Here is a 27,757-nt window from a genome sequence, read left to right as displayed (position 1 = left end):
TTTAACTATTTGCTATTAAACATGTCCAGTAAAAAAAAATGTAAAATCAAATTTTGTCATAAATTTAGGCCAAAATGTATTCTGCGACATGTCTTTGCTAAAAAAAAAATCCCAATACATGTAAATTAATTGTTTACGTGAAAGTTATAGCGTTTACAAATGGCGGTGTAGATGCTGGAATTATTTTTTTTTTTAATACTTTACTTTTTAGTAATGGGCGACTTATAGCAGGACTGTAGCGGGCATTCTGACACTGGGGGGGGGAATGGCTAACTGCCACTGACATCCCAGTGACACTAATACAATGATCAGTGCTATTAAAAAGCCATGACACTGTACTAATGGCACTGGGCAGGAAGGGGTTAACATCTGGGACCAAAAGGGTTAACTGTGTGCTGTTTTACTGTGTAAGCATGCTGCTTTGTATTGGTCTGCTATGCATCTACTGGTCAGTAGATGCCCCTGGTACCTTTTTCATAGGCTTTTTTGAGTTTGGGCAAGGACACAGGGGCCCCATGATCCCCTATTTCCTGGGGGCCCCATGAGTTGTCAGTCCACCCCTGGATGGGACTTGTAGTTTCACAACAGCTGGATAGCCTAGATGCAAATTTGGCGGGGCCATGTAAGCACTGACTACTTACAGGGGTTGATTTACTAAAACTGGAGCACTCAGAATCTGGTGCAGCTGTGCATGGCAGCCAATCAGCTTCTAACTTCAGCTTGTTCAGTTAAGCTTTGACAAAAAAAAAAACTGGAAGCTGATTGGTTTCTATGTAGAACTGCACCAGATTTTGAACTCACCAGCTTTAGTAAATCAACCCCAGAGTGTTACTGTGTTCAGATTATCCTTATCAGCCCTAACTAACATCTTCTTCCCCTTCTCCCCTTACCTATTTTCCTGCTGAATTCTTTTAAATTTCTGATTTTATAGCCATTAATGTTTAAACTTTTTCTGTTCATATTTGCGTTGTTCATTTTTTGCATTAAGAAAAGGCAAAATTTAAAAAAAAGTTTTCATTTGTAGTTTTGAAAAAAACAAAAAACAAAAACCAGAACATTGTACCAGAATTATAATTTTAGTGCTATTTTAAATTGATATCATTTTTCTCTAAAACACCATAGATTGTACGCCCCTTGAGGGTTAGGGACCTTAGATTGTACGCCCCTTGAGGGTTAGGGACCTTAGATTGTACGCCCCTTGAGGGTTAGGGACCTTAGATTGTACGCCCCTTGAGGGTTAGGGACCTTAGATTGTACGCCCCTTGAGGGTTAGGGACCTTAGATTGTACGCCCCTTGAGGGTTAGGGACCTTAGATTGTACGCCCCTTGAGGGTTAGGGACCTTAGATTGTACGCCCCTTGAGGGTTAGGGACCTTAGATTGTACGCCCCTTGAGGGTTAGGGACCTTAGATTGTACGCCCCTTGAGGGTTAGGGACCTTAGATTGTACGCCCCTTGAGGGTTAGGGACCTTAGATTGTACGCCCCTTGAGGGTTAGGGACTGATGTGAATGTACAATATATATGTAAAGTGCTGCGTAAATTGACGGCGCTATATAAGTACCTGAAATAAACAATAAATAATTATTTGTTTAGATAAACTAGCATGAATCAAATTAGTTTTTTTAATTGTTTAAATTTGTTACTTGATTGATATTGATTTGATTGATATAGATTGCATAAAAAATTAAATTCCCCATGTCCTGTCTGCAAATGTGTCAAGCAGGAGCTGGTAAAATGGTTTCCTATGGAACAGGCTCACATCTATGCTTTTTTTGAGCTGCTGCGTTTTTGGAAAGGGTTAGGAACTTTTTTAAAAGCAAAAAGCAGTGTTTTTGCTACAATTAGAGCTGCTGAAATGCATGGTAGTGCTTTTTTGCCGCGTTTTGCATTTTTATTCTGCTCAGCAACAAAAAAAATTCCACTTTAACAAAAAAAAGAGCTGAATAAAACACATAATGCAGTAAAACACATAGAAATCTTGTAGAAAAACGCAAAATAAACTGCAAAGTGCACTGGAGAAAGCATGAAACGCAAAATGCATATATGTAAACCAGGCCGAAAGGAGAGCCCTTGTGAAGTATAAGTGCATCCTCACACGTGAGCGTCACCGCACACTGTTATGAAAGGAGAGGAGGATGGTGAAACACTCTCTAATACTGCCAAGGAAACACTACACACCTGTTTTCTGTGCAAGGATGTCATTACCCCCCCCCCCCCCCCCCCCCCCGGGGCATCCACTGGAATCTGAATCACATTAACAAGGCTGTGGAATTTTACAGAGCCATCTGGGCTACTGGCATATGAATCTGAAGGGTAAAGGGTCAGGCCACATGAAGGTGATATTTTATTTATGGGTGGTTTTTAATGGGCTAAATCAAAAAAACATATTTTTTTGTCCCTTTAAACATTTTTTAAGTAATTCACAATGATTTTTGCTGTGGGACCACATTATATACTGTATAGTTATTGCCAATAGGAAAATCATTAACTAAGTCCAATTAAAGTCGCAGTACAAATAGAATAAAACAAAAAAATGGTGTAAGCAAGAATGTTATTTAAAAAAAAAAAAAAAATCTAAACTGTTTACAATACATACGCCTTTACAACCTTTATGGACCACAGCAGTTTTTACATATCTGCTATGGGCCTATTGACTTTGCTATTACATAATATAACCATATAGTAACGTATTTTTTGCCATATAAGACACTCCGGAATATAAGACGCACCCAATTTTAAAGGAGGAAAATCTAGAAAAAAAAGATTCTGAACCCAATACTGTCCACCATTGCCCCCACTCATCACTGTAAAGTCCACCATTGCCCCCCACTCGTCATCACCATCACTGTTCCAGTGCAACATTGCCCCCACATTAGTAATAATAGCCAGTAACATTGCCCCCACATTAGTAATAATAGCCAGTAACATTGCCCCCACATTAGTAATAATAGCCAGTAACATTGCCCCCACATTAGTAATAATAGCCAGTAACATTGCCCCCACATTAGTAATAATAGCCAGTAACATTGCCCCCACATTAGTAATAATAGCCAGTAACATTGCCCCCAACATAGTAATAATAGCCAGTAACATTGCCCCCACATTAGTAATAATAGCCAGTAACATTGCCCCCAACATAGTAATAATAGCCAGTAACATTGCATTGCCCCGCTCCTCACCTGTTGTTGTAGATCCGCGCTATGGTAGGATCCACGAGCAGAGGGGGTGATGACGTCAGCGCGCACCGCCGGGTGTACTAAGATGGCCGACCGCTCCAGAGATAGGCCAAAGCCGCGGCTTTTCCTACGGCCGCGGCCGCGCCTCACGGATTCTCTCTCTATTCGTCGTATAAGACGCACCAACTTTTCCCCCCCAGTTTTGGGGAAGAAAAAGTACGTCTTATACGGCGAAAAATACGGTACATTTTATTACATGTATGATTTAAATTTTTTTTTAATTTTACAAACAATGATTTATTTTGATATTGTCTTGCAAAAATATTTTTGTTTATTTTTCTTTGCAAACAAAATGAAAAAAAAACTATTTTTAACAGTGTTACCCTAGATTTAATTTATCTCATTTACAATAAAATTAGGATCCTGGTTCAAAACATTGCCAACTTGTTTACAAAATCAGGAGGAAAATATAAGTTAAGGTGAGAAGGGTAAGATGGAGTTGAATAGGGCTGACTTGGATAAACCCCTAATAAGGGTTTAGATATGAACACATTTTATTTAAAAAAAAAAAAAACTTTTATTTTTATGTTGTCAGGTTGTTTTAACTGGTATCCTATGCAGATTGAAGCTCTTCGATCTGCAGATGAATTAAAGCAGAGGAAATACAGTGTTACTTTGCATCTTTCCTTCTTCCATCTGCACTGTTTATAAATAATATTCCAGGTTCCTATTCTTTGACAGAAGAAGCTATTTCAGCCATTGTTTTTACTCAGAGCAACCGGATCAGTGGAGAAATTTCCCCATACATTGGTGGTCAGTGGAAAATTTCTCCATTACACTGGTGGAGTATGGAGTAGTCCCATACATTGGTGGCCATCAGGAGATGTATTCACTTATTTTATTGGTCATTGGGAGAGGAATCCCCTTATATCAGTGGGGATCACCTTTATAGACTGCTTAAAATCCAAATCACATAAGTTTTTATTGAGACACAGAAACAGATGTTTGTTTAAGGGACCCCTAGCAACCTCTGAAGGAGTCTCCATGGAACCCTGGTTGGGAACCTGTCTTTTGCTGAAGAACGCCTAGTAACCTCTGAAGGACCCTCTATGGGACCCTGGTTAGGAACCTGTCTATTGTTCAAGAAGCCCTGGCAATCTCTGAAAGACACTTAGGGTTTCATGGAACTCAGGTTGAGAACCTGTTTTTTTGCTCAATGAACTCTTAAAGTGGTTGTAAACCCTTACATTTACCCAGTGAGGTGGCTGGCCTTAGGTGATACACAGCGATGAAACAAATCCTTCTGCATAAGTTGTACCTGCCTATTTCCAGTCTTCTTTTCTCTACATCCGTTCAAAATGCTAGGGTTTCATGGAACTCTGGTTGAGAACCTGTCATTTGCTCAAGGAACCCCTAGTAGACTCTTCAGACCCTTAGGGTTTCCTGAAATCCTGAATGAGAACCTGTCTTTTGCTCAAGAACCCCTAGCAACCTCCGATGGACCCTCTATGAGACCCTGGTTGGGAACCTGTCTATTGGTCAAGAACACTTGGCATTCTCTGAAGGACACTTAGGGGGAACTCCATGGAATTCTGGTTGAGAACCTGTTTTTTTTGCTTACTGAACTCTCAAAGTGGTTGTAAACCCTTACATATACCCAGTGAAGTGGCTGGCCTCAGGTGATACACAAAGATGAAACAAATCCTTCTGCGTAAGTTGTACCTGTCTATTTCCAGTCTTCTCTTCTCTACATCCGTTCAAAATGCTGAAATTTAAAGCTTTTCTGAGAGTTCAGAAAAAAGAAGGTGGAGAGCTGAAGTTACACTCTGCAGAGCTCAGTAAGTAGAGCTCTGAGAGCTGATTGGAGGGAAAAGACACCCCTCCCTCCACACAGCACAGAGAAACTGAGTTGTCAATTTGCTGGAGGTCCTTCACTTTTTTTCTCACCATTTTTCTCATGGTGTCAGGAAAACCTGTCAGAAGTGAGTCATGCTGATAAAAGAGGAACAAAGCAGCAGACAGAAATGTCACTTTCATGTTCTGGAATGAGACACACCCTATAGACGGATATACTTTGCTCATATGTCATGTCACTTTAATAACCCCTAAAGGACCAATAGGAAACCTCTTAAAGACCATTAGAGTTCCATGGAACCCTGGTTGAGAACCTATTTTTTGCTCAAGGAACCCCTAGTAACCCCTGAAGGACCCCTCATAGAACCCTGGTTGAGAATGGCTGATCTATGTTGAGACTGGGCAGCAGGGATGTGGTTCTTCAAAGGCTAGAAGAGAAGACTTTGAAACTGGTCTAGTTCATACAGATCCCACCCAGCACAGAATCTATCAGCTTCCTTCCTTTCAAGTTTACACTGTAACATTTTTCTTTTAGTTTGCTGGTAACGGCTTCTTGCGATCGGCTCTAAGCACATCTGCTAAGAGACTGTTGCTATGCCGTGTGTCCTGAGACAGACTACAGTGTCAGGTCATTAATTGTGGCTTTCTTCTGTAAATGAAAAGATATTTTTAACTGCCTGAGTCTCAGAGGAATACTAAACAGCTTCAGAGACTTTCTGGTCTGAGTGCAGATGGTGGTGATGGTGAGATGGAGTTTGGTACATCCAGAGAAAGGACATGTCACATCATCTTAACCCTTTCCAGGACCCAGTCCTGACAGCCCTTAAACTGGGTCTTTACATGAGGGGGCAAGGAAGGACTTCAAGAAATGTGAACACTGTGATTGGCTGTCGCAGTAGTCACATGACTGAGAGTCCATCCCGCTGGCTTCCAGTCATAACCAGAGACTGGAATTTGTATGTGACAGCTTGGTCACTGTGCTGGGAGCACACCTTAAACATGCTCTCAGAACAGAAACCTAAGGCATCATAGATTAATGTGTTGTGTGTGGATGTTAAAGGCATTGCCGGATCTGGGGGTGCTGGGGTGGGCTATGCCCCCCCCCAGATTTTAGCTGTGCCCCCCCAAAGCCAGCCCTAACCTGCCACTATACTGGCCTAACCTGCTACCATACTACCCTAACCTGCCACTATGCTGCCCTAATCTAACACTATACTACCCTAACCTGCCACTACACTGCCCTAACCTGCCACTATACTACCCTAACCTGCCACTACACTGCCCTAACCTGCCACTATACTACCCTAACCTGCCACTACACTGCCCTAACCTGCCACTATACTACCCTAACCTGCCACTACACTGCCCTAACCTGCCACTACACTGCCCTAACCTGCCACTATACTGCCCTAACCTGCCACTATACTGCCCTAACCTGCCACTACACTGCCCTAACCTGCCACTATACTACCGTAACCTGCCACTACACTGCCCTAAACTGCCACTATACTACCCTAACCTGCCACTACACTGCCCAAACCTGCCACTATACTACCCTAACCTGCCACTATACTACCCTAACCTGCCACTACACTGCCCTAACCTGCCACTACACTGCCCTAACCTGCCACTATACTACCCTAACCTGCCACTACACTGCCCTAACCTGCCACTATACTACCCTAACCTGCTACTATACTACCCTAACCTGCCACTACACTGCCCTAACCTGCCACTATACTACCCTAACCTGCCACTACAGTGCCCTAACCTGCCACTACACTGCCCTAACCTGCCACTACACTGCCCTAAGCTGCCACTACACTGCCCTAACCTGCCACTATACTACCCTAACCTGCCACTATACTACCCTAACCTGCCACTACACTGCCCTAACCTGCCACTATACTACCCTAACCTGCCACTACACTGCCCTAACCTGCCACTACACTGCCCTAACCTGCCACTATACTACCCTAACCTGCCACTACACTGCCCTAACCTGCCACTACACAGCCCTAACCTGCCACTATACTACCCTAACCTGCCACTATACTACCCTAACCTGCCACTACACTTTTTAACCTGCCACTATACTACCCTAACCTGCCACTATACTACCCTAACCTGCTACTATACTGCCCTAACTCCCACTACACTGCCCTAACCTGCCACTATGCTACCCTAACCTGCCACTACAGTGCCCTAACCTGCCACTACACTGCCCTAACCTGCCACTACACTGCCCTAACCTGCCACTATACTACCCTAACCTGCCACTACACTGCCTAGGCTGTGTGCAATACGGAGATGGGAGAAGGAACTGTGCCCGTCCTCCGCACTGCCAGCAGTGACCCCTGTCCTCTACCCTTAATCCTAATATGTATTCAACCCTTGCAGTGTTGTGGGGGGGGGGGGGGGGGGGTTGATGGTTCTGAAATAATGTGTTTTCTTCTCTGCCCAGACTGGGGCTTTAAGCAAATCATTGTCCAGCCTGCCCTGTGTGCTCATTAGGTTGTTGGGTTGTCTATTAGATAGCTGGCCATAGAGCACTCAACTTATGGACAATTTCTGCACCACCTGACCCAACAAAACTGGAGTGAAAAGTCAACTGAGCTGGGTGGAAAATTATCAACAGAACAGCCGCCTGTTAAATGCTTCTGAAAAGTGATGTGCCGCACATTGCTATTCAGAGGGGCACTGAATGAGCCCTTCATTTTAATCAAAGACCGGTTCTTTACACCCGTATGAAGGAGGTCTAAGTTACCTTTTCTGTTTTCATTTTTCTGGTCCTTTAACTTCTTAACTTCTGTGACCTGTCACGTGTCCCAGACGACTATGGGGGGGGAGGGAGGACAACTTCTGCTTCTGATCGCCTTAGGTGATTGCAGCGGAAGTGGGAGCGGGTACCTGTCAAATTTGGTATTTGCTCCCCCCCCCACTCCCCAAAGGTGCCAAACCTTAATGGAGAGCGGGGGACAAAGCAACTTCCCCTTTTTGGTGGAACTCCGCTTTAACCATTCCCCATGATTAGGCCCTTTTTGGGTAAAACATGTGGAGGGCATGGCTTTGGGTGGAAGTGAGCATCGTGCTGTCACTGCAATAAACCTTGGCTGGAGTTGAACGTCTTCGGTGTGCAACCCACTTTTTGGATGGCTGGTGCCAAACGTACTGAAAATAGAATTCGGGTTACATACACTTTTTAATGTCTATGTGGAACATACCTGATCTGTCCAGGAGCGTCAAGCTACACCTCCTGATTCTCAGTACAGAGAGAACTATGTAAGCAGCCGAACTAATAAAACATAGACAAAAAACAGCGACGTGACCTGTGTGAGCACAGAGGAGTGATGAGGACCAGCACCTTCAGTACAGTACATCTCCATGTAATACTTTTGTGTGAAACATTGATAAATAATGCTAGAGCAGATAAAACAGATACTCGGTAACAATAACTAATCCACAAATGTATATTAAATGCCTGTTTAAGTCTTAGGAGTAACTATGAAATGTATCTATTGAAAAAAAAAAAAAAAAAACATTAAAGTACAATGATGCAGCATCTGGGAAGCCAGATATAGAGATAATTACTTTTATAATCAGGAACATACTACTTACTGCTGCTGCATGTACGGCAGATGCAGAGTTAGATACATAAAATGCAGAGCCAATTAGCAATGAGATTTGGGCGGTGTGCCAAAGTATATGTATATATCTTTGCTTTATTCATCGTCTGTTTTTTTTCCTAAAGCCCAACAGCAAAGTCTTACAATTTCTAATATTTTCTTTAGAAAGCGGCCGCAGCTGAGTAGGAGTAGAAAAACCTTCCCCATACCAGCATGCTGTAGAAGAGGACCATTGCTCTCCATGCAGAAGCAGTATTCAAAATGTTGCATAGAAAAGCCTTTAATATCACTTTAAAAAAAACAAAAAACATGCTATACAGGGCACTGCCCAAGGGCCCGGGGTCAGTAGGGGGCCCCATGAGATGCCCCTGGTACCTTTCCTTGGCTTTTTCATAGGATAATTTGGGTGTGGGCAAAGACACAGGGCCCCCTTGATCCTCTATTGCCCGGGGGCCCCATGAGTTGTCAGTCCGCCCCTGGTGCTATACCTACCTGCTCTGTGTAATGGTTTTGCACAGAGCAGCCCTGATCCTCCTCTTCTCAGGTCCCTCGCCAGCACTCCTGGCTGCTCCCTCCTGCCAAGTGCCCCCACAGCAAGCAGCTTGTTATGGGGGCTCCCGAGCTGCTGCTCTGTGTGTCCATTCACACATAGCGTGTGGCTCAGCCCCATCCCCGCTCTCTCCTCATTGGCTCACTGGCTATGATTCACAGGAGTGGGAGCCAATGGTTCCTGCTGCTGTTTCAGCCAATGAGGAGAGAGAATCCTGGGAGAGCAGCTTCTCTTGCACACATCGCTGGATTGCGATGGGGTGCAGGTAAGTAGAGGGGCTACTGTACACAGAATGTTTTTTACCTTAGCAGTTTGTTTTCTTTAGAAAGCAACCACAGCCTGAGTAAAAAAAGCCTGTCCCTGGCAGCATGCTGTAGAGGGCCACTGCTGTGTGGAAGCAGTGGTCTCTGTGCAGAGGTCCAACATGCAAGTTAAAAACAATTTGGCTAGGGTTGAGCTTTAATGAAAGCATTATGCTACAACATAGGGACTGGAGGTGAGGGAAAAGCTCCCCAACATGGTTAACAACCAGGGGCGGACTGACCATTTGAGCACTCGGGCACTGCCCGAGGGCCCGGGGTCAGTAGGGGGCCCCATGAGATGCCCCTGGTACCTTTCATTGGCTTTTTCATAGGCTTTTTTGGGTGTGGGCGAGGACACAGGGGCCCCATAATCCCCTATTGCCTGGGGGCCCCATGAGTTTTCAGTCCGCCCCTGTTAACAACTATTTATTTATTTCAGGTACTTATATAGCACCATCCATTTATGCAGCGCTTTACATATATTGTACATTCACATCAGTCCCTAACCCTCAAGGAGCGCACAATCTAAGGTACTGAATTAAAAACATAACATTTTAATGGGGCAGCACAGTGGCTAAGTGGTTAGCACTTCCACCTGGCAGCACTAGGGTCATTGGTTCAAATCCCAACCACAGCACAACCTGCCTGGAGTTTGCATGTTCTCCCTGTCCCTGCGTGGGTTTCCTCCTAAACTCCAAAAACATGCTGGTAGGCAGGGGCGGACTGACAACTCACCGGGCAATAGGGGATCATGGGGCCCCTGTGTCCTTGCCCAAACTCAAAAAAGCCTATGAAAAAAGTACCAGGGGCATCTCATGGGGCCCCCTACTGACCCCGGGCCCTCGGGCAGTGCCTGAGCTTCCAAATGGTCAGTCCACCCCTGCTGGTAGGTCAATAGGCTCCTGTCCAAATTGTCCCTAGTATGTGTATGTATGAATGTGAGTTAGGGACCTTAGATTGTACGCCCCTTGAGGGTTAGGGACTGATGTGAATGTACAATATATATGGAAAGTGCTACATAAATTGACAGTGCTATAAAAATACTTGAAATAAATCTGTGCTGATTGGGGATAAGTGTGCAGTATATATACACATAAGTACAAAGGCTACATATAACTGAAGGTTTATTAATATGAGATTATTTTAACCCCTTGAGGGTTAGGGACTGATGTGAATGTACAATATATATGTAAGCACTGCATAAACTGACAGCGCTATATAAGTACCTGTCATAAAAATAAAATAATTCTACACTCTAAAAAAAAAAAAAAAAAGGGGGCAAGCGAGTCAACAAAAAAAAAATGCTTTTTTGGTGGGTTTGTTGGTTTTCCTGATTTCCTTTAACTCGTGTAGGCAGTTCAGTAAGGGGGAAGGGGGCTGCTTTAGGGAAATGTGAAGTGACCCAGAAGAATGATATATACATAGAATGATCCTTCTTTCTGAGGATTTACATTACAGATTGCCTGTAGGTAAACTCGTATTCCATGTCTTCTCATATAAGCTGTTCAAGGCTGAAGGACGTAGTCCTAGTGTCCGAATGCGAGGGTACTATGCACAAATAATAAGCCTTCGGATTGTTTGCTGTAGGTTTCCCCTCCTTATTACTCCAAGCATGACTCACCCGGATCTCAGCAATGCACAGCTGCACACAGGGGCTTTACAGGAAGATCGCATTTTGCTGGAAAAATCACATAAACTATTATTTACTCCATTAAGAGGAATTAAAAAAAAAAGTTATATTTACAATTATTTACAGATAAAATTTGTTGTGTTGGAACCTGCAGGATAGAATGGAAAAATAATCCAGACTATTCATTAATCCAGTAAGAGAAATAAAAGAAATTACATTTACAATTACAAACCCAAACCTTTAGAACAGGGGTCTCCAAACTTTCTAAACAAAGGGCCAGTTTACTGTCCTTTAGACTTTAAGGGGGCTGGAATGTGGCTGTTGGGAGTAGAAAAGGTCCTGAGGTCAGTGGGAATAGACAATGCCCCATCTGTTGTGTCATTGGGAGCAATTGCGCCCCATTGTTGGAAGTCTTGGGAGGAAGTGTGCCACTTCATTGGCGTCAATGGCTGAATTATGCCCCATTGTTGGTATCAGTGGATGAAATAGTGCCCCAAGGGCTGGATAAAAGCAAGCAAAGGGCCACATCTGTCCGCAGTTTGGAGACCACTGCTTTAGATGATTTGGTCGTTGGTTCGAATCCCAACCATGGCACCACCTGCCTGGAGTTTACATGTTCTCCCTGTGCCTGTGCGGGTTTCCTCTGGGTACTCCGGTTTCCTCCAATGCTCCAAAGACCTGCTGGTAGGTGAATTGGCTCCTGTCTAAATTGGCCCTAATATGTGTATGTATGAATGTGAGTTAGGGACCTTAGATTGTACGCTCCTTGAGGGTTGGGGACTGATGTGAATGTACTATATATATATATAAAGATATATGTAAAGCTCTGCATAAATTGATGGCGCTATATAAGTACCTGTAATGAATAATAATAAAATATAACCAGGCTTAAAAGTCATTTTTTATACTTTATACTTTTTTTGCTAGATATATAGTTGGCATTCTTGAAATTTGTTCATTAAAGTTTTTACTAGAGATGATTTTAAGGTTCCCACATTAACACATAAAATGTATCTAAAAATGTAATTAAAAAAACCTCATATTAATAAACCTTCTGTTATATATAGCCTTTGTACTTATGTGTATATACAGCACACATATCCCCAATCAGCACATATTTATTTATTTAAAGTACTTATATAGCACTGACAATTTATGCAGCACTTTACATATATTGTACATTCACATCAGTCCCTAACCCTCAAGGGGTGTACAATCTAAGGTCCCTATCTCACATATACATATTAGGGACAATTTAGACAGGAGCCAATTAACCTACCAGCAGGTCTTTGGAGTGTTGGAGGAAACCCATGCAGGCACAGGGAGAACACACAAACTCCAGGCAGGAGGTGGTATGGCTGGGATTTGAACCAATGACCCTAGTACTGCCAGGCAGAAGTGCTAACCATTTAGCCACTGTGCTATCCAGCACCTATGAGTTGAATGCATAATTTAGTCCGTCGCATACAATTGTGCTAATGTCCTTGTCAAAGTATGGGGATGCTCTTGAATTGAGCGTAACTGAATTAAAAAAAAAATGCTTTTCATAATCCATTGTGTTTACTCAAGCTTGATAATTAGGCCATTGAAATGGAAGTGGAGAGAGTGCTGGTCACTGTGGAAATGTGAACTAGGCAGCCCAGAAGGCCAACAGCCTAAAGAGGCTCTAAACCAGATAGGGTTCATTAATAGCTGAACTCCAGGCAAATGGCTTAAAGCAGAAGTTTATGTTTAATCTGTTTTATTGAGTTTTCAAAGTTTCAACACTGAGCTGATTTATTAGAAAGGCAGTTGTTATCTATTGTTAAACTGTTTTATTGTTTTACTAATATAAGACCATCTTCCAATATCCTGAATGGCATGAGTATCAATTCCGCCATTTATGCAGTCATATCTATGTGGCGTATGAAATCTATGTAATCAGTATAGAGACATTCAGAGATCATCAATATGCAAGGAACCTATATATGAGAGAGAAAGGGTGTGCAGCATGAAATTAGGTAAGGAGGGGGCAAGAGGAAGAAAAGAAAAAAAAAAAAGAGGGAAGAGGGGGATGGGAGAGCTTTGGACCCAAGCATTATGGCGGAGCAAAGCCAGAGCGACTAGTCTAGATGAGACTGGCAGACAGTAGAGCCCTGTATCATACATAAGAGGTACATTTTGAAAAATGTCGGAAGTGATTCCAAACCGACCATGAGAAGGTATAATCCTCAGTTTTCCCTGTTTCCCAGGAGACAGAATTTTCCAATAGACAGATGGAATCCATTTCACAGGCCCAAGCAGCAAAAGAAGGAGCAATCGTTTGACGCCAAGCCCTGGCTATCACAGCATGTGCAGCTGTCAAAAAATGACCAGGAGACTTTTCTTATATTGTTTATAGGATCCAGGCATCATGAGTAGCAAAGTAATGGGAGGATGGTTGGTGATTCTATCTCCCACAAGTCAAAGTAGAGACGGAGTATTTTGTCCCCGAAAAGAGTTATATGAGGGCAGGCAGGGGCGGACTGACAACTCATGGGGCCCCTGGGCAATAGGGGATCATGGGGCCCCTGTGTCCTTGCCCAAACTCAAAAAAGCCTATGAAAAAGGTACCAGGGGCATCTCATTGGGCTCCCTACTGACCCCGGGCCCTCGGGCAGTGCCCGAGTTTCCAAATGGTCAGTCCGCCGCTGAGGGCAGGTACTCCATATGTACGTCATGGTACCCAGGGCCTGCAAACATTTCCAGCATGTGTTAGGGAAAGGGCCATCTAATAGCATCATGGGCCCCTGGGCACAGTATTGCACTGGGGTCCCTACCAGCTTGCTTGCACATACTCTCAAGAAATAAAGTATAAATAGTTGATAGAATTAGATATATATTTATTAGTACTTTCATTAAAATCAATTTTAAACAATAAGATAATGTGCCATAAATCAAAGACTAATCGACAGAAAAGGCAAAGTACAGGGGGGAGGCAGAAGGGCATAGTCCAAGGGGGATCAGGAGGACATAATAATAATAATGGGATCAGGAGGGTACAGGTTTTAGGATACTGCCCAGGATACAGCCATCCAGGGACAGTTTAGTAAAAAGTGCGACTGTCCTGGCAAATCCAGGACAGATGGCAAGTATGATGTAATGCAAGATTATCATGGGGCCCCCATGCACCGAGGGCCATTGGCGGCCTCACCAGGTCCTGGCTGGTGATTACCCGCCGGCAACCTGCATTTGCCGAATATCACTGACAGGGGAGAGACCTGTATGTAAACAATACAGATCTCTCCCCTGTCAGCTCCTGCACACTGCTTTGTATTGACCTGCATAGCAGAGCAATACAAAGAGCAATGTGCTGTCACAGTAAAGCACTGCACACAGTTAACCCTTTAATTGCCCCAGATGTTAACATACAATGTAACACCCAAGCCTTGATATCTTTAACCCTTTTTAGGACAGATATCTAGTTTACAACTGATAATGAGATCTGGCAGCACAGTGTTAATTATGATGAGCATTACCTTAACATTGCACAGAAACAGAATGTCAAGTAATATTTCTTAAGCAATTATAAAGGTAACCAGCAAATTTTATTTTTTAAGTTGCACAATGTGAATTGGAAAATGTAACAAATACAAAGTAGGTGTTGTCTGAATTTGGATGCAAATGTGAAAATGCACTTTAACTTCCTCTTTACTCCATAAAGGAAAAAAAAGATTTCTTCATCAAACTATTGTTCATTGTTCTTTGACTTGTATCTCCTGTTTGTTTTTCTGATGAAGTCACACAAAGTCTCTTTGCTTTCAGTTATCAGCTGTCGGTTCTGGGGTGTTTTCCATGTGGAGAAAGGAGAGAGATACAATCAGACCGCTGAGGAAGCCAGGAAAACCTGTGGTGAGCTGGATGCCCTCATCGCTACCAAGGAGCAGGTGAAGCATGCTCTGGATTCTGGATTTGAGATCTGCAGGTACAGCACTACTATTTCCTACTAACTGGCCAATGGCATGTGTAGAGCTATTCCAAATGATTTCTCTATAAACTCTCAGTTTCGCTCCCTACTAGCAACTTTGGATTTGTTCAAATTTAACCACTTCCTGTCCGGACACTTTTACCCCCTTCCTGTACAGGGCAATTTTCAGCTTTCAGCGCTATCATGCTTTGAATGACAATTGCGCGGTCATGCAATACTGTACTCATATGAATTTTTTACCATTTTTTTGAGACAGATAAAGCTTTATTTTGGTGGTATTTATTCACCGCTGGGATTTTTATTTTTTTTACTATGTAAATGAAAAAGTCCAAAAATTTTGAAAAAAAGTGCTTTTTTTTAAATAAAATTTTGTAAATAAATAATATTTCATCATAAATCTTGGCCAAAATGTATTCCGTTATTTTTTTATAAAAAAAAAAATCCAAATTAGTTTATAACCAAAAATTATAATTTTCAAACAGTTTTTTTACATTTTTATTTTTTTTTTATATTATTTTTTATTTTATTTTATTTTTTTACATACTGTCACCCTAGCAGTACAGTGTCACCATGGTGACACTGTACTACTTGTGGGAGGTGATAAAGATTTTTTTTTTTTTTTACACTGATTGCTTTTACACCCATATAGGATGTAAAAGCAATCATTTCTCTTTCTCTCTGTCTGCATTCTTGCAGTCATTGAGAAGTACTGAGTGAGCTGTGATTGGTCACAGCTTGTCACATGGTACAAGGCTGTTGTGAATAGCCTTGTACCATGTGACCTCTGTGATCATTCACAGATTTCACACGTAGTAAGCAGTGATGTCACAAGTGACATCTTGCTTACTACTTTGCATGTGATCACTGATTCACCAATCAGTGATCACATGATCGGGACCTCGTACAGAGGTCCCGTCCGACGATCGGTGTTTCACTGTGTCCGGAGGACACAGCGGGCACCGGATCGCGGTGGTGCGCGCTCCCAGGGAGCGCGCACAGCTAGAAAAGGTGGGTGCCGTTTAGGAACGGCAACCCGCCCCTGGACTGCCACCGCCCTGCCGTTTATAAACAGCAGGCGGACGGCAAGAGGTTAAAGCTGACCTCCAGCCTTCTCTTCAGTCTTGCACAGTTGTACTACTCTCTTCTACTGAAATTGCTTCCTCTGGTTTCACTGCACACTGTGAGCTTCTCCTAGGGTGCATTAGAAGCTGAAGCTGCCCTTTTTCATATATTGGTTTCCAGTTCTTTCAATCATGGAAGCTCAGCCTCACATGCAGGGCGGTCTTCATGCAAATACCATCCACCTATCAATGCCCACTCCTCCAGATTGGCATCCATCCATAAAGGCATTTTGATATTTGCATAACTCTGTTCAAGAGTCAGCTTTTATCAGGACTGAGGGCTCTTGAGGAAAGTACTGTGATGTTTTTAGGAAGTAATGTAAGCACTCTGTTGGCCCCTCCCACCTGTCTACATTGCATAGAGAAGCATGGAGATCCAGTGATGACATCACTGGGCCTAAAATGAGCTATGTACTGAAAGCTGAAAGGTTTTATTTAAAAAATTTCTGATGGGAGGGACAGGAATAACCTGGAGAGACAAAATATAAGCAGATTAAACCTCAGAGTTAGGCTGGCCATACACTATACAATTTTCTTGAGATTTTTGGTTTAGATTTACCAAAAACCATATAATATGAGGTCAAACCTAACAACACTTTCAATTGTATCCAATTAGGCAGGACCTTGCACTACATAGTTGAAGGTAAATCTATAGGAAATTGGGAAGAAATTGGACAGAAAATTGTATAGTGTATGGCCAGCCTTAATGTACAAAAACAATCATTGAGCAGTCACACCCCCGCAGAATGCAGTCTATGCATTAAACTCTGCAATGGGAGAGAATATTAGAATAGAGCAACTTTTTTTTCTTTGTTTTAGATAGACTGGTGAAGGTTTACAACTTCTGTCAGGATTTAATTACTGTCTATCTGCATTGACAAAATGACCTATCACTTCTTGTCCTGAAACCATGACAGAACGTAATGGTAGACATTATGGAAATTCCATCAGCTGTTACAAAGTAGGCCAATCATAATCAAACATTGAGCAGTCACACCCTCGCAGAGCAGAAACTGTACCAAACTACAGAATTGGAGTATGTTGAAGAAGAAGGTTGCCCAATGCATCAGAAGTCAGCTGTGGGTAGCTTTTACAAAATATCTCGGTCAGTTATAGGAGCCACAGGGGCACCAGTGCAATGGCTTTAATGACTTTAATGCTGGCCTTTACAGTTGCTTATACTTGCCTTACCTTATTCTCCCCCATGGCTCTCTTCATCTTGGGGAAGTGATAGAACATACCAACTACTCCCAGGTAAGGAGAAACCTGTGACTGAGTCCCTTCATCCAATGTGACACCAGGGGTGCATGGCAACTGACTACTCAGGCACTGTCCAAAGAGACATCTGAGAGCTGCAACTAGATCAACTTGGTGCTTACACAATGAGAATGTGAATGGAGCGGTGGGGAGTGAAGGAGAGGTGGGTATAAGTGCCTGGGGACAACATTAAGGCTGCACTCCAGGCATAGACCCACCACCTTCCTCCTCCCACCCAAAAAGCCCCATTGTATTTTTTTTTTTGAAAAACACCTTTTCCTTGAGGTCTTCTATCTGGTCTGTTGACATCACAGGAGGTTCCTCTTCTTCTTCCAGCGGTGGTGGGGGCATTATTCCAGGGCTGTGTGGTGCTCATGTTATGTCGTGTTAGTACCACACAGTCCCGGAGTAATGTGAGTCCAGCCTGTGTGATGAGACACCTTCCATGGGGGCATGTAGGCTTGGAAATGGAAACAATGATAGAGAGTCATTCTACCGTGAAAAGGTCCTCTGACTGAAGACCAAGGAGAAAGTCAGGGACATGTTATGTCGTGTTAGTACCACACAGTCTTGGAGTAATGTGAGTCCAACCTGTGTGATGCAGCGCCTTCCATGGGGACATGTAGGCTTGGCTTATCATTCTTCCAATTTCCAAACCTACATGCCTCCAGTGGGGGCATAAAGGCTTGGAAATGGGAAGAATGATAGAGAGTAATTCTACCCTGAAGAGGGCCTCTGACTGAAGACCAAGGAGAAAGTCAGGGACATGTTATGTCGTGTTAGTACCACACAGTCTTGGAGTAATGTGAGTCCAACCTGTGTGATGCAGCGCCTTCCATGGGGGCATGTAGGCTTGGCTTATCATTCTTCCAATTTCCAAACCTACATGCCTCCAATGGGGAAGAATGATAGAGAGTCATTCTACCCTGAAGAGGGCCTCTGACTGAAGACCAAGGAAAAAGTCAGGGACATGTTATGTCGTGTTAGTACCACACAGTCTTGGAGTAATATGAGTCCATCCTGTGTGATGAGGCGCCTCCCATGGGGGCATGTAGGCTTGGCATATCATTCTTCCAATTTCCAAACCTACATGCCTCCAATGGGGAAGAATGATAGAGAGTCATTCTACCCTGAAGAGGGCCTCTGACTGAAGACCAAGGAGAAAGTCAGGGACAGCACGAGAACATAGACAGGGTAGGTGAGATTGTCAATGTTTAGTTGTTTTATACTGGGGGGGAATCTAAAAATTATTGAGTTCTATTGTTAAGTAACCCTTTTGCATCACCAAAGTATGGATACACTTTAACCCTTCCATGGCAGGATTCCTGGATATCTTGGTTGTGTTAGGCCATTAATGGTCCCATAAGAAATAATCTGTCAAATTTGGAATATTTGATTTACCAATTATTAACCAAATTAGAAGCCAGCATGGGGCAGTCCTTGGCTTCATAGCAAAAATATTCACCAAACGTTGGAATGGAAGATACTTTGCTACCTAGAGCTTCAGGGTACAGTGGGGGACACATCTCCTCCGAATCTCTACTATATATGTGATAATGATGGGGGCAGTTCACACACGTTGACACTACTTAAAATATCACTAACATGGACATAATTGTGAAGTTCTAAAAGTTGTCTATTGAGGAGAATAGATAAAGAAACTCTTCCAGTTCCTTGCTCCCCCTTGTCTATCATCAACGGCTGTTTGCAAGGAGAACTTCTGCAGATCATTTCTACTCTATAACGATGGCTGATAAATCTGGCTTTCTTTTTACAGGTATGGTTGGATAGACAATAACACAGTAGTCATTCCTCGTATAACGCCAAATAAAATCTGCGCTAATAACTTCGTAGGACTCTATGTACTTCACCCCAATCTTACTGCTCCGTACGATGTCTTCTGCTACAATGCCTCAGGTCAGTATGGCTGACAAATATTTGAAATTGTTATTGGCCTGCAAATACCAACTGGAGGTTTTCTGTCTATGTGTGGCCCAGAGTGATAAAAATTCTTATTCCCCGTGCTTCACTTTTCAAAAGTTTCCAAAATTTTTTTTTTTGTTTTGGATGAAGTAGGAAAGGATTAGAGCACGTGTCAAGTTTTTGTTGTTCAATATTTTTCAAGCACTGAAGAGCACTGTCTTATTTAATGTATTTTAATACACTCACTGGCCACTTTATTAGGTACACTTGTTTAATTACTTGGTAACACAAATTGCTAATCAACCAATCACATGACAACAACACAATCCATTTAGGCATCTAGATGTGGTGAAGATGACTTGCTGAAGTTCAAACCAAGCATCAGAATGGGGAAGAAAGGGGATTTAAGTGACTTTGAATGTGGCATGTTTGTTGGTGCCAGACGGGCTGGTCTGAGTATTTCAAAAACTGCTGATCTACTGGCATTTTCACACACAACCATCTCTAGGGTTTACAGGGAATGGTCCAAAAAAGAGAAAATATCCAATGAGCCGAAGTTGTGTTGTGGAAAACGACTTGTTGATGTCAGAAGAGACTGGGCAGACTGGTTCAAGATGATAGCAAGGCAACAGCAACTTGTCAATATTGACAAAAATCTGAGGAATGTTTCCAACACCTTGTTGAATCTATACCACAAAAAAATGAAGGCAGTTCTGAAGGCAAAAGGGGGTCCAACCCAATACTTGCAAGGTGGACCTAATGAAGTGACCAGTGAGTGTATATAGTCATGAGATTTAGGTTGAAGTAACAGGAAGCTTTATTTTTCCTAGGACTTTTGTAGGGAAACATGAATCCAGGATATAACAGAGGTGCCACTTTTCTCTTTCTCCCTCCCCCCTCTCTCCCCCTCTTTCTCCCCCCCTCTCTCTCCCCTCTTCTCTCTGTCCCTCCCCCCTCCCTCCCTCTCCCTCCCCCTCTCCCTCTCCATCTTTCCATCTCTCTCTCCCTCCCCCTCCTTCTCTCTCCCCCTCTCCCTCTCCATCTTTCCATCTCTCTCTCCCTCCCCCTCCCTCTCTCTCCCCCTCTCCCCCTCTTTCTCTCCCCCCTCTCTCCCCCCCTCTCTCTGTCCCTCTCTCTCTCTCTCTCTCTCTCCAGCACCCCTTGTCATTAAATACATTCAGTGCTGGAGGTGCTGGAGGTGCCGGAACTGCGTTACCCCATGCTCCTGCTGAAGAAAAGCCCTGGCTAAAATATGATCATCAATTACCCACTGCATCTCATAATCCATTTGATTGAAATATGGTGGTATTTATGAAATGTAATCTGATAAAAAAAAGGATAAAAAACAGATATATACTGATGTAAACCGATGAAAAACTGATGTAAACTGATGAAAAACTGATGAAAAACAGATGTAAACGGATGTAAACTGATGAAAAACTGATGTGAACTGATCCGATTTTTATTGGAAAAATGTGACTGAACTGAAAAAAAACCGGAACGCCCGTGCGAAAGGGGCCTTACTGTTCTGGGGACAACCCAAAATTTGGGGTTTCTTTTCCTTTCACTTTCCTCTCCTCTGTAGGAACTGGAGATTGACATAGTATGAGCCTCTTGTCATCTCCTGTACAGCAGCATTCACATTGGGAGAGGGAGGGGCAGGAACAGGAGCCAATCAGGCATGCTGACAAGGAACTTGCTGACAGGAGGAGAGAGCAAGGTAAGTAGAGGAGTAACCTATGAAGGTGCCTCTACTCCTCTACTATCCAATCACAGGCAGGAGGCAAAGAGGTGGCCCATTCAGTCAGGTCATCAGGCTGACTGTGCTGTTTAACCTCCCTGGCGGTATTCCCGAGTGTAGCTCGGGGGTAACATTTCAGTACCAAGAGCGGTAACCCCGAGCTACACTCGGGAATACCATGCGGCACTGCTCCGGCATGTGTTCTTCACTTACCTTACCCTGCGCTCCCACGATGTGTCCCCTGCAGCGTCCCCGGCCATCTCCTCCGGCCGATGCCGGCATCCGGCTTCTGTGTCCTGTCCCTGTGACGTACGGGCGCCGCCGGCCGCGGGAAATTTAAAAATTTTAAATAATGTCATTTTTTTTTTTTACATTTTACATAGTAAAACATTGCTGTCTCAACCAATTTCACATACATTTTGTCCCGAGTGCTTTGTCCTGCGCCCTGCCTGCATTTTGTCTGTTCTTTCTGCCTGGAAACTGAGAAATGTCCATGGCGTCCAAAAAGCGTCCCTTTAGGTCAAAAGCGGTTTTAGACCGGCTAGAGAACAGAGATAGTAAATCAGAACCACTTGCAGAATTGAGTGATAATGATTCGTGGGGGAAATTCCTCATCAGACACTGAAAATGATTTTGCGACTTTGCTCAGCAATGTGCGAACTTGGCGCTATATTTCAAATTTCAGTGTTTTTGGTTTGATTATATTATTGAATTAAATTTATTATTATTATATTATTATTTTTTATGATTATTTATTAAATTATAATTTATGATTTTGTGTTTCAAATTTTATCATACCCGGAATGTTTACTAGACTCTTGTTCGGACAGATTTCAGTGAGTTATTCCTAAAAATTACAGCCTACAATAAAAAAACTACATATTTCCATGCAGAATAATGGTACCACTTTCAGCACCAAAAATCTGAAATAATCATACCGCCAGGGAGGTTAACAGAGCAGTGTAAATCTCAGGACTGAATAGACAGAAACTATAAATCTTTTGGAACATAAAACAGCTCCCACATATACATTTCAACATATTTAGCTGTTTGCCTGCAGCTCTGCTTTATTTAGATACAGAATAATAACCTGGGAGGTGCAGAGGTCCTGGGAGTCGATACACAAGTGTTATTTGGTAAGGCTGACCAGTTTCGAATTGGCAGCCCCGAAAATGATTTTGAAATGCCGAAACCTGTACATCAGATTAAATATATATCAGAAATTGTTTATAATTACACAACGGCACACCACACCCTTCCATTCCTAGTACCATCCTATGGGGTCAGGGTGGAGTGCGGGCATTCGTGGCACTGACTTACGGTGTTCCAGTTTTTTAGGGCGGCAGTTTGGGAGTTACGGTTGGATTCTAAAATGATTGTATGATTAGTCACGGATAACCACCGGTGACATAACAGGTCATTAATGAATGTTAATACATAAATCACATGCCTGTATATAGTAAATACTTAAATAGCAAGGCAATGATATATAAAGACTGCAATCATTTACCTAGACTGTAAAGGCAAAGCAGTCCTGTGAGCTTAAAGCTAAACTCCCAACAAACAACTAAATACACAGATGAAATACATAAGTGAGCTGGTTTACCTGCCAAAGGATTAGCATTTCTATCCATCCAGTCCTGAGATTTACACTGCTCTGGTGAAGAGCATAGCCCTGCCTGAAAAAAGCCCTGTTTTTTCTCTTTTGCACTTCACTAATGCCTACAGGTCTTGTACCTCCCCTCCACATGTGGCTGGACAGTGAATAGAGAGAGCAGACTGATAAGCTCATTTTTCTGCCACTCTGCTCTTTCCCCCTATCAGCATATTCCTTGTTAGCATGAGTACTTCAGTACAACTGACTGGCTCCTTCTCTCTGTCTCACTCTGAGCCAGGGGCGAACTGACCATTTGGAAACTCGGGCACTGCCCGAGGGCCCGGGATCAGTAGGGGCCCCATGAGATGCCCCTGGTACCTTTTTCATAGGCTTTTTTGAGTTTGGGCAAGGACACAGGGGCCCCATGATCCCCTATTGCCCAGGGGCCCCATGAGTTTTTAGTCCGCCCCTGGTCTGAGCTTTGCTATATGGAGGGGGGGGGGGGGGTGCAGGAGGTTGTTGCCAATCAGATTCAGATGCTTACATTGCTTACTTTGAGAAAAATGTTGTGCTTGACACCTGTGGTCTAAGCAGTGGTTCTCAATTTTATTGAGACCAGAGCTCAGAAAAACCTTCCAAAACCTTTCTTGTCCCAACAGTACAAGAACACAAATTTAACACAATAATGTTGTGGGAATGCTAAATATGTGTTGGCTAAGTGGTTAGCACTTCTGCCTAGCAGCACTGGCATTGTCAGTTCAAATCCCAGCCACAGCAATACCTGCCTGGAGTTTGCATGTTCTCCCTGTGCCTACGTGGGGTTCCTCCGACACTCCAAAGACATGCTGGTAGGTTAATTGGCTCCTGTCTAAAATTGTTCCTAGTATGTGTATGTATGAATGTGAGTTAAGGACCTTAGAATGTACGCTCCTTGGGGGTTAGGGATTAATATAAATATACAATATATGTAAAGTGCTGCATCAATTGACACCGCTATATAAGTACCTGTAATAAAAGATATTGAAATTCTAGATGGGGGTGGGTGTCACTATGGGAGTATGAGGATTTTGGAGGGCGTTAGAACTCTACAGGAGACTTGGGGCCCTGTAGAGGTTGAGGTTTCTCTTCAGGAAGCTGGTGGCATTGCAGATGTATTATGAGAGACTGGAGGGCACTGTAGGGAATTGGGTGCATCCACACTGGTGGATTGGCAAGAAGCTCTGCAGTAGGCTAGGGGTGAACTGCAGGGGGCTTGGTGGGACTTTGGTAGGCTGGATAGAATGGTGGAAGGTTGGGGAGCACTGTGGGGGTGGAGGGCTCTCAGTGAACCTGGGTGTACTGAGGGTGTTGAGAGACACTGTGGGCAATTATGGAAGGTTGGGAGCACTATGGATGCTGGGAGGCACTGTGGTAGGTCTAGGAGAAGTGAAAAACATTTTTACTTACCTGGTCCTCTATTCCCCTGGCAAACAGTGCTTCCCTCGGCTCCAGCAGGAAATTGTCTCACGGTATCCTCATGTCCAGTGCAGTACTACTATGGGCTCTGGATTAATCTTGATGACGTCAGAGGACCGTAGACCACCAGAGCGTAGGGGAGAAGAAGCTGCAGGGACCAGTCTAACAGTGCAGATAAGTCTGAAGGAGCTGAGGATCCAGTTGATAGAACCAACTGCACCAGAAGACATTTTTGTTTTTCGTAGTTCAGCGTTAAAATTTTGGCTTGAATTGTCTTTCAAGATCATCATAAAACCAACTAGAGATTCAAACCGCTGATAAGAGATTTGCAAGAGATAATTCTTTATTCATTGCAGAATGATTGAGACACACAGCAGGTAAATTCGTGTAATTCTTGGGCCATTTGATCTTCTGTAATGACTAGGTAACTTTGGCGTACAATCTAGGTAGGATATAGTTGGTGCCCTATTTCTTCCAAGGATGACCCTTACTGTAAGATGTCTCCTAACAGGAACCTTTGTAATAGACAGGCGAGCCAAACATACAAAGTTTGCTGGCTACTTAAAACCTTTCCAATGTGACAAACCATACTGCTCTCATGCCTGTAGACCCAAATCTGTAAGCCAGACCCTTCAGGAAATATATGTGTATTTGAACCTGAGGAATTGCCAAACACAGGTGACGTGAGTCCAAGTATGTCCTTTGATCCACAAATGGCGAAGGTATAATTACAAGAAGTGAATGTATTTCAGGAGCCAAACAACTCCCCTTCATCAGGGCTTTAACATTTATCACAATATCTAATGGACAGTAGATACTGTGATAAATAATAAAGCCCTGAGGAAGAAGGATTGTTTAACCCCCAAAACACATTGGCATCTTATGGATGAATAAAATACACACTAGGACTTTCATCACATGTTTCTTGGCAGTCAAATGCATAAAGATTACGGAATCTTAGTGACCCCCTTGTTTGCGAAGACCCCTGCTTTGTGGAGAGCTACTGAACCAAGACTGTTTTAGGCCCAACCAAAGACTTTCTATTATCTACAAAATATCTAGTGTCTAGTGTCTTGCATCTACCCTCCCTCAGGAAATGTTAGGCTAAATTTAGTCATGTGGCAAGTTTGCCACGCCTTTGAAACGTGATCTGTGATGCCTCAACCCTACGTTTTACCAACCCCCAACAGCAAACCTAAAGGGGATCTATCAGCCCCTCATCTTAGTGTAATCAGTTTGCTAACAGTTCAACAACACTGCACACAGGGAGCTTGAACACTGCCATTGTAGACCAACCAGGAAATTAGCAGTAGCATGTAGGCAAGTGCTGGAGGAAGTCAGGAGGAACTTGCTCCTCTATGGTTTCCTTGGTACCTTGGAAGGGATCCGGTTGGAAGTCGCTGTCCCATTTGATTCTGGCAGCCATCCTGGGTCAGGCAAAGCCTGCTTAAGACCCTAGCTCCCGGTCTTGGAACACGCTTTTCAAGCGGACAGAGCAGGAACAGGTTACCTCTCTATCAGGGAAGGGTTCCAGACGAGTAGGCATAAGACAGGGACATACTATCCTCTCTAGGAATCCTCCCAATTGGGCACAGACTTGCCAAGCCACATTCCACTCTTTGAGAAAGATGCTGTCAGTGCATCAGAGTTCGCTCCGCTTACATTCCAACACAGAACTGTGAGTGTTCCCAGTCGGGTGCTTTCCCACTGGGATGTTTGTGACTTGAGCTATTACTTCGTGCTTACCTACTTAACAAGTTTTGCACTAAATTTATGCAATGTTTCTACTTATTAGACTTGTACTACCCAGGAGCTCCTCTATCCCTTATAGCCACTGTCCAAACAGTCAGCAAAAATAGAGTACATGTCACTCCCTCTCTCTGTTGTGCACTCTTAAGACCAGAGGTGGACTGACCATTTGAAAACTCGGGCACTGCCCGAGGGCCCGGGGTCAGTAGGGGGCCCCATGAGATGCCCCTGGTACCTTTTTCATAGGCTTTTTTGAGTTTGGGCAAGGACACAGGGGCCCCATGATCCCCTTTTGCCTGGGGGCCCCATGAGTTGTCAGTCCGCTGCTGTTTAAGACTGGCTTCAACTATGCTAGAGATCCCTCTCTCTAAGCTATTTATCACCACACTGTAGAGGGAAAACCAACTACCCACTTGCACATCTAGGAAATCTGCACCTCTTGTAGTTATACCCTAGTTACCAACTGCCCTGCATAGTTATAATAATACATTTATAAACGGAAAAACAGCCTCAAATATTTCTTGGAATGCCTTTGTTGCCACCTAGGGTGTTTTTTTCACCACCCCTAAGTCTAGGTTCACACCTATGCAGGTTGCGTTTGAGGTGTTTCTGCATTAGGTTTTGCGTTGCGTTTTTACACATTTTTGATGTGTTTTTTTTCATTTGTTTTATCTTTCTTGTTGCTAGGCAGATTTAAAACGCAAAACACATCAAAAACGCGGCACAAACGCAATACATGCTTTTCTGCAGCATATCTACAGAACCAAAATCGCAACTTTTTGCATTAAACAATGTCCCTGATGGAGATGTTAACCTGTCCCATAGGAAATCACTGTAGTGCATTTCTGCAAAACGCGTCAGAGCGATTAGGTGTGAACCTAGGGTAAAAGTATGGCTATGAGGTTTTTTGCACACGGCTACCTGTACAACTTGTACACAAGACAACTTTTTTCATGTTTTATTCAGGGTATTAATGATATGTTTTTCTCTTTACACAGACCAAACTGAAAAGAACTGTGAACAATATGACTACAGGAACAAAAGTATCCCGTCACATGATCCCACCGAGGAAGGTACTTCTTTTAGTATTATAAAAAAATGCTTCATCTGGGAGGGTAGTTCTTACTGTGGTAGAAGACAATTTGAATGCATTGATTTTAAATGTTTTACCTAAGTATGTTAGTGGGAAAACCCTCATAATTAAAGAATTAATTTCTGAAGATGAAAATCATGCCCACGATTTGAACTTTGAAGTTCATCTTTCATAGTCTTGTGGTACAATTCCTCACCCATATGGTGGTGGTTTAGTCCATCTTCCCTATTATCATGGTCCATCCTCTGTATTGTTGTGGTATGATCCATCCTCCATATTGCTGTGGTCAATGTATCTTAACTAGCCCACCACAGTTTCTGTATGTTGGTGACTTTCTGACTGCCGGGTTGGAACCAGCATACCTAAAAGGAAAAACATTACCATAGAAAATGAAATTCGGAAACCATAGAAACATTCTGAATGACTTTGAATTGTTTCAAATGTGTTTGTTGTGGCTGTTTAACATGCACCTGTTGACTACACACATGAAAGCCACCATTTTGTATGAAACTTACTGAATCTCTAAGAATCAACAATATTGCCAAGGCTCAAGTGAGTTCCAAATAAATGTAAAGCCCTCAAAAATTAATATTTTTGAGCTCAGAATATGCCTGCATACAGTAAGCCTACTCAGGCCTTGGCTCATTTTAACTTAAACCCTACTGTACAGAGATGAGTCCACTGTTCAAAGTGGCTGACACACAAAATGGCCGCTTTCACAGTGTCTAGAAAACAG

The 27,757-nt window shown here is 43.1% G+C and overlaps 1 protein-coding gene across 2 annotated transcripts in view; it reads left to right on the top strand.

Moving 5' to 3' along the window:
* CD44 (CD44 molecule (IN blood group)) overlaps nt 1-27,757 on the top strand; it is an 86,916-nt gene that overhangs the window by 32,327 nt on the left and 26,832 nt on the right. For both annotated transcript variants that reach the window (XM_089677356.1, XM_089677355.1), the window contains exons 2-4: nt 14,923-15,082; nt 19,241-19,380; nt 26,927-27,001. In XM_089677356.1, the coding sequence (XP_089533482.1) occupies nt 14,923-15,082; nt 19,241-19,380; nt 26,927-27,001 (375 nt within the window). The remainder of the gene's footprint in view (nt 1-14,922; nt 15,083-19,240; nt 19,381-26,926; nt 27,002-27,757) is intronic.

The sequence above is a fragment of the Staurois parvus genome, unplaced genomic scaffold (assembly GCF_062004578.1).
Source record: "Staurois parvus isolate SC_StPar_1 unplaced genomic scaffold, SC_StPar_1.0 ptg000184l, whole genome shotgun sequence".
In the NCBI taxonomy this organism is placed as follows: Eukaryota; Metazoa; Chordata; class Amphibia; order Anura; family Ranidae; genus Staurois; species Staurois parvus.
Note: the sequence above shows the minus strand (reverse complement) of the source record. Positions and strands in the feature narration are given on the sequence as shown.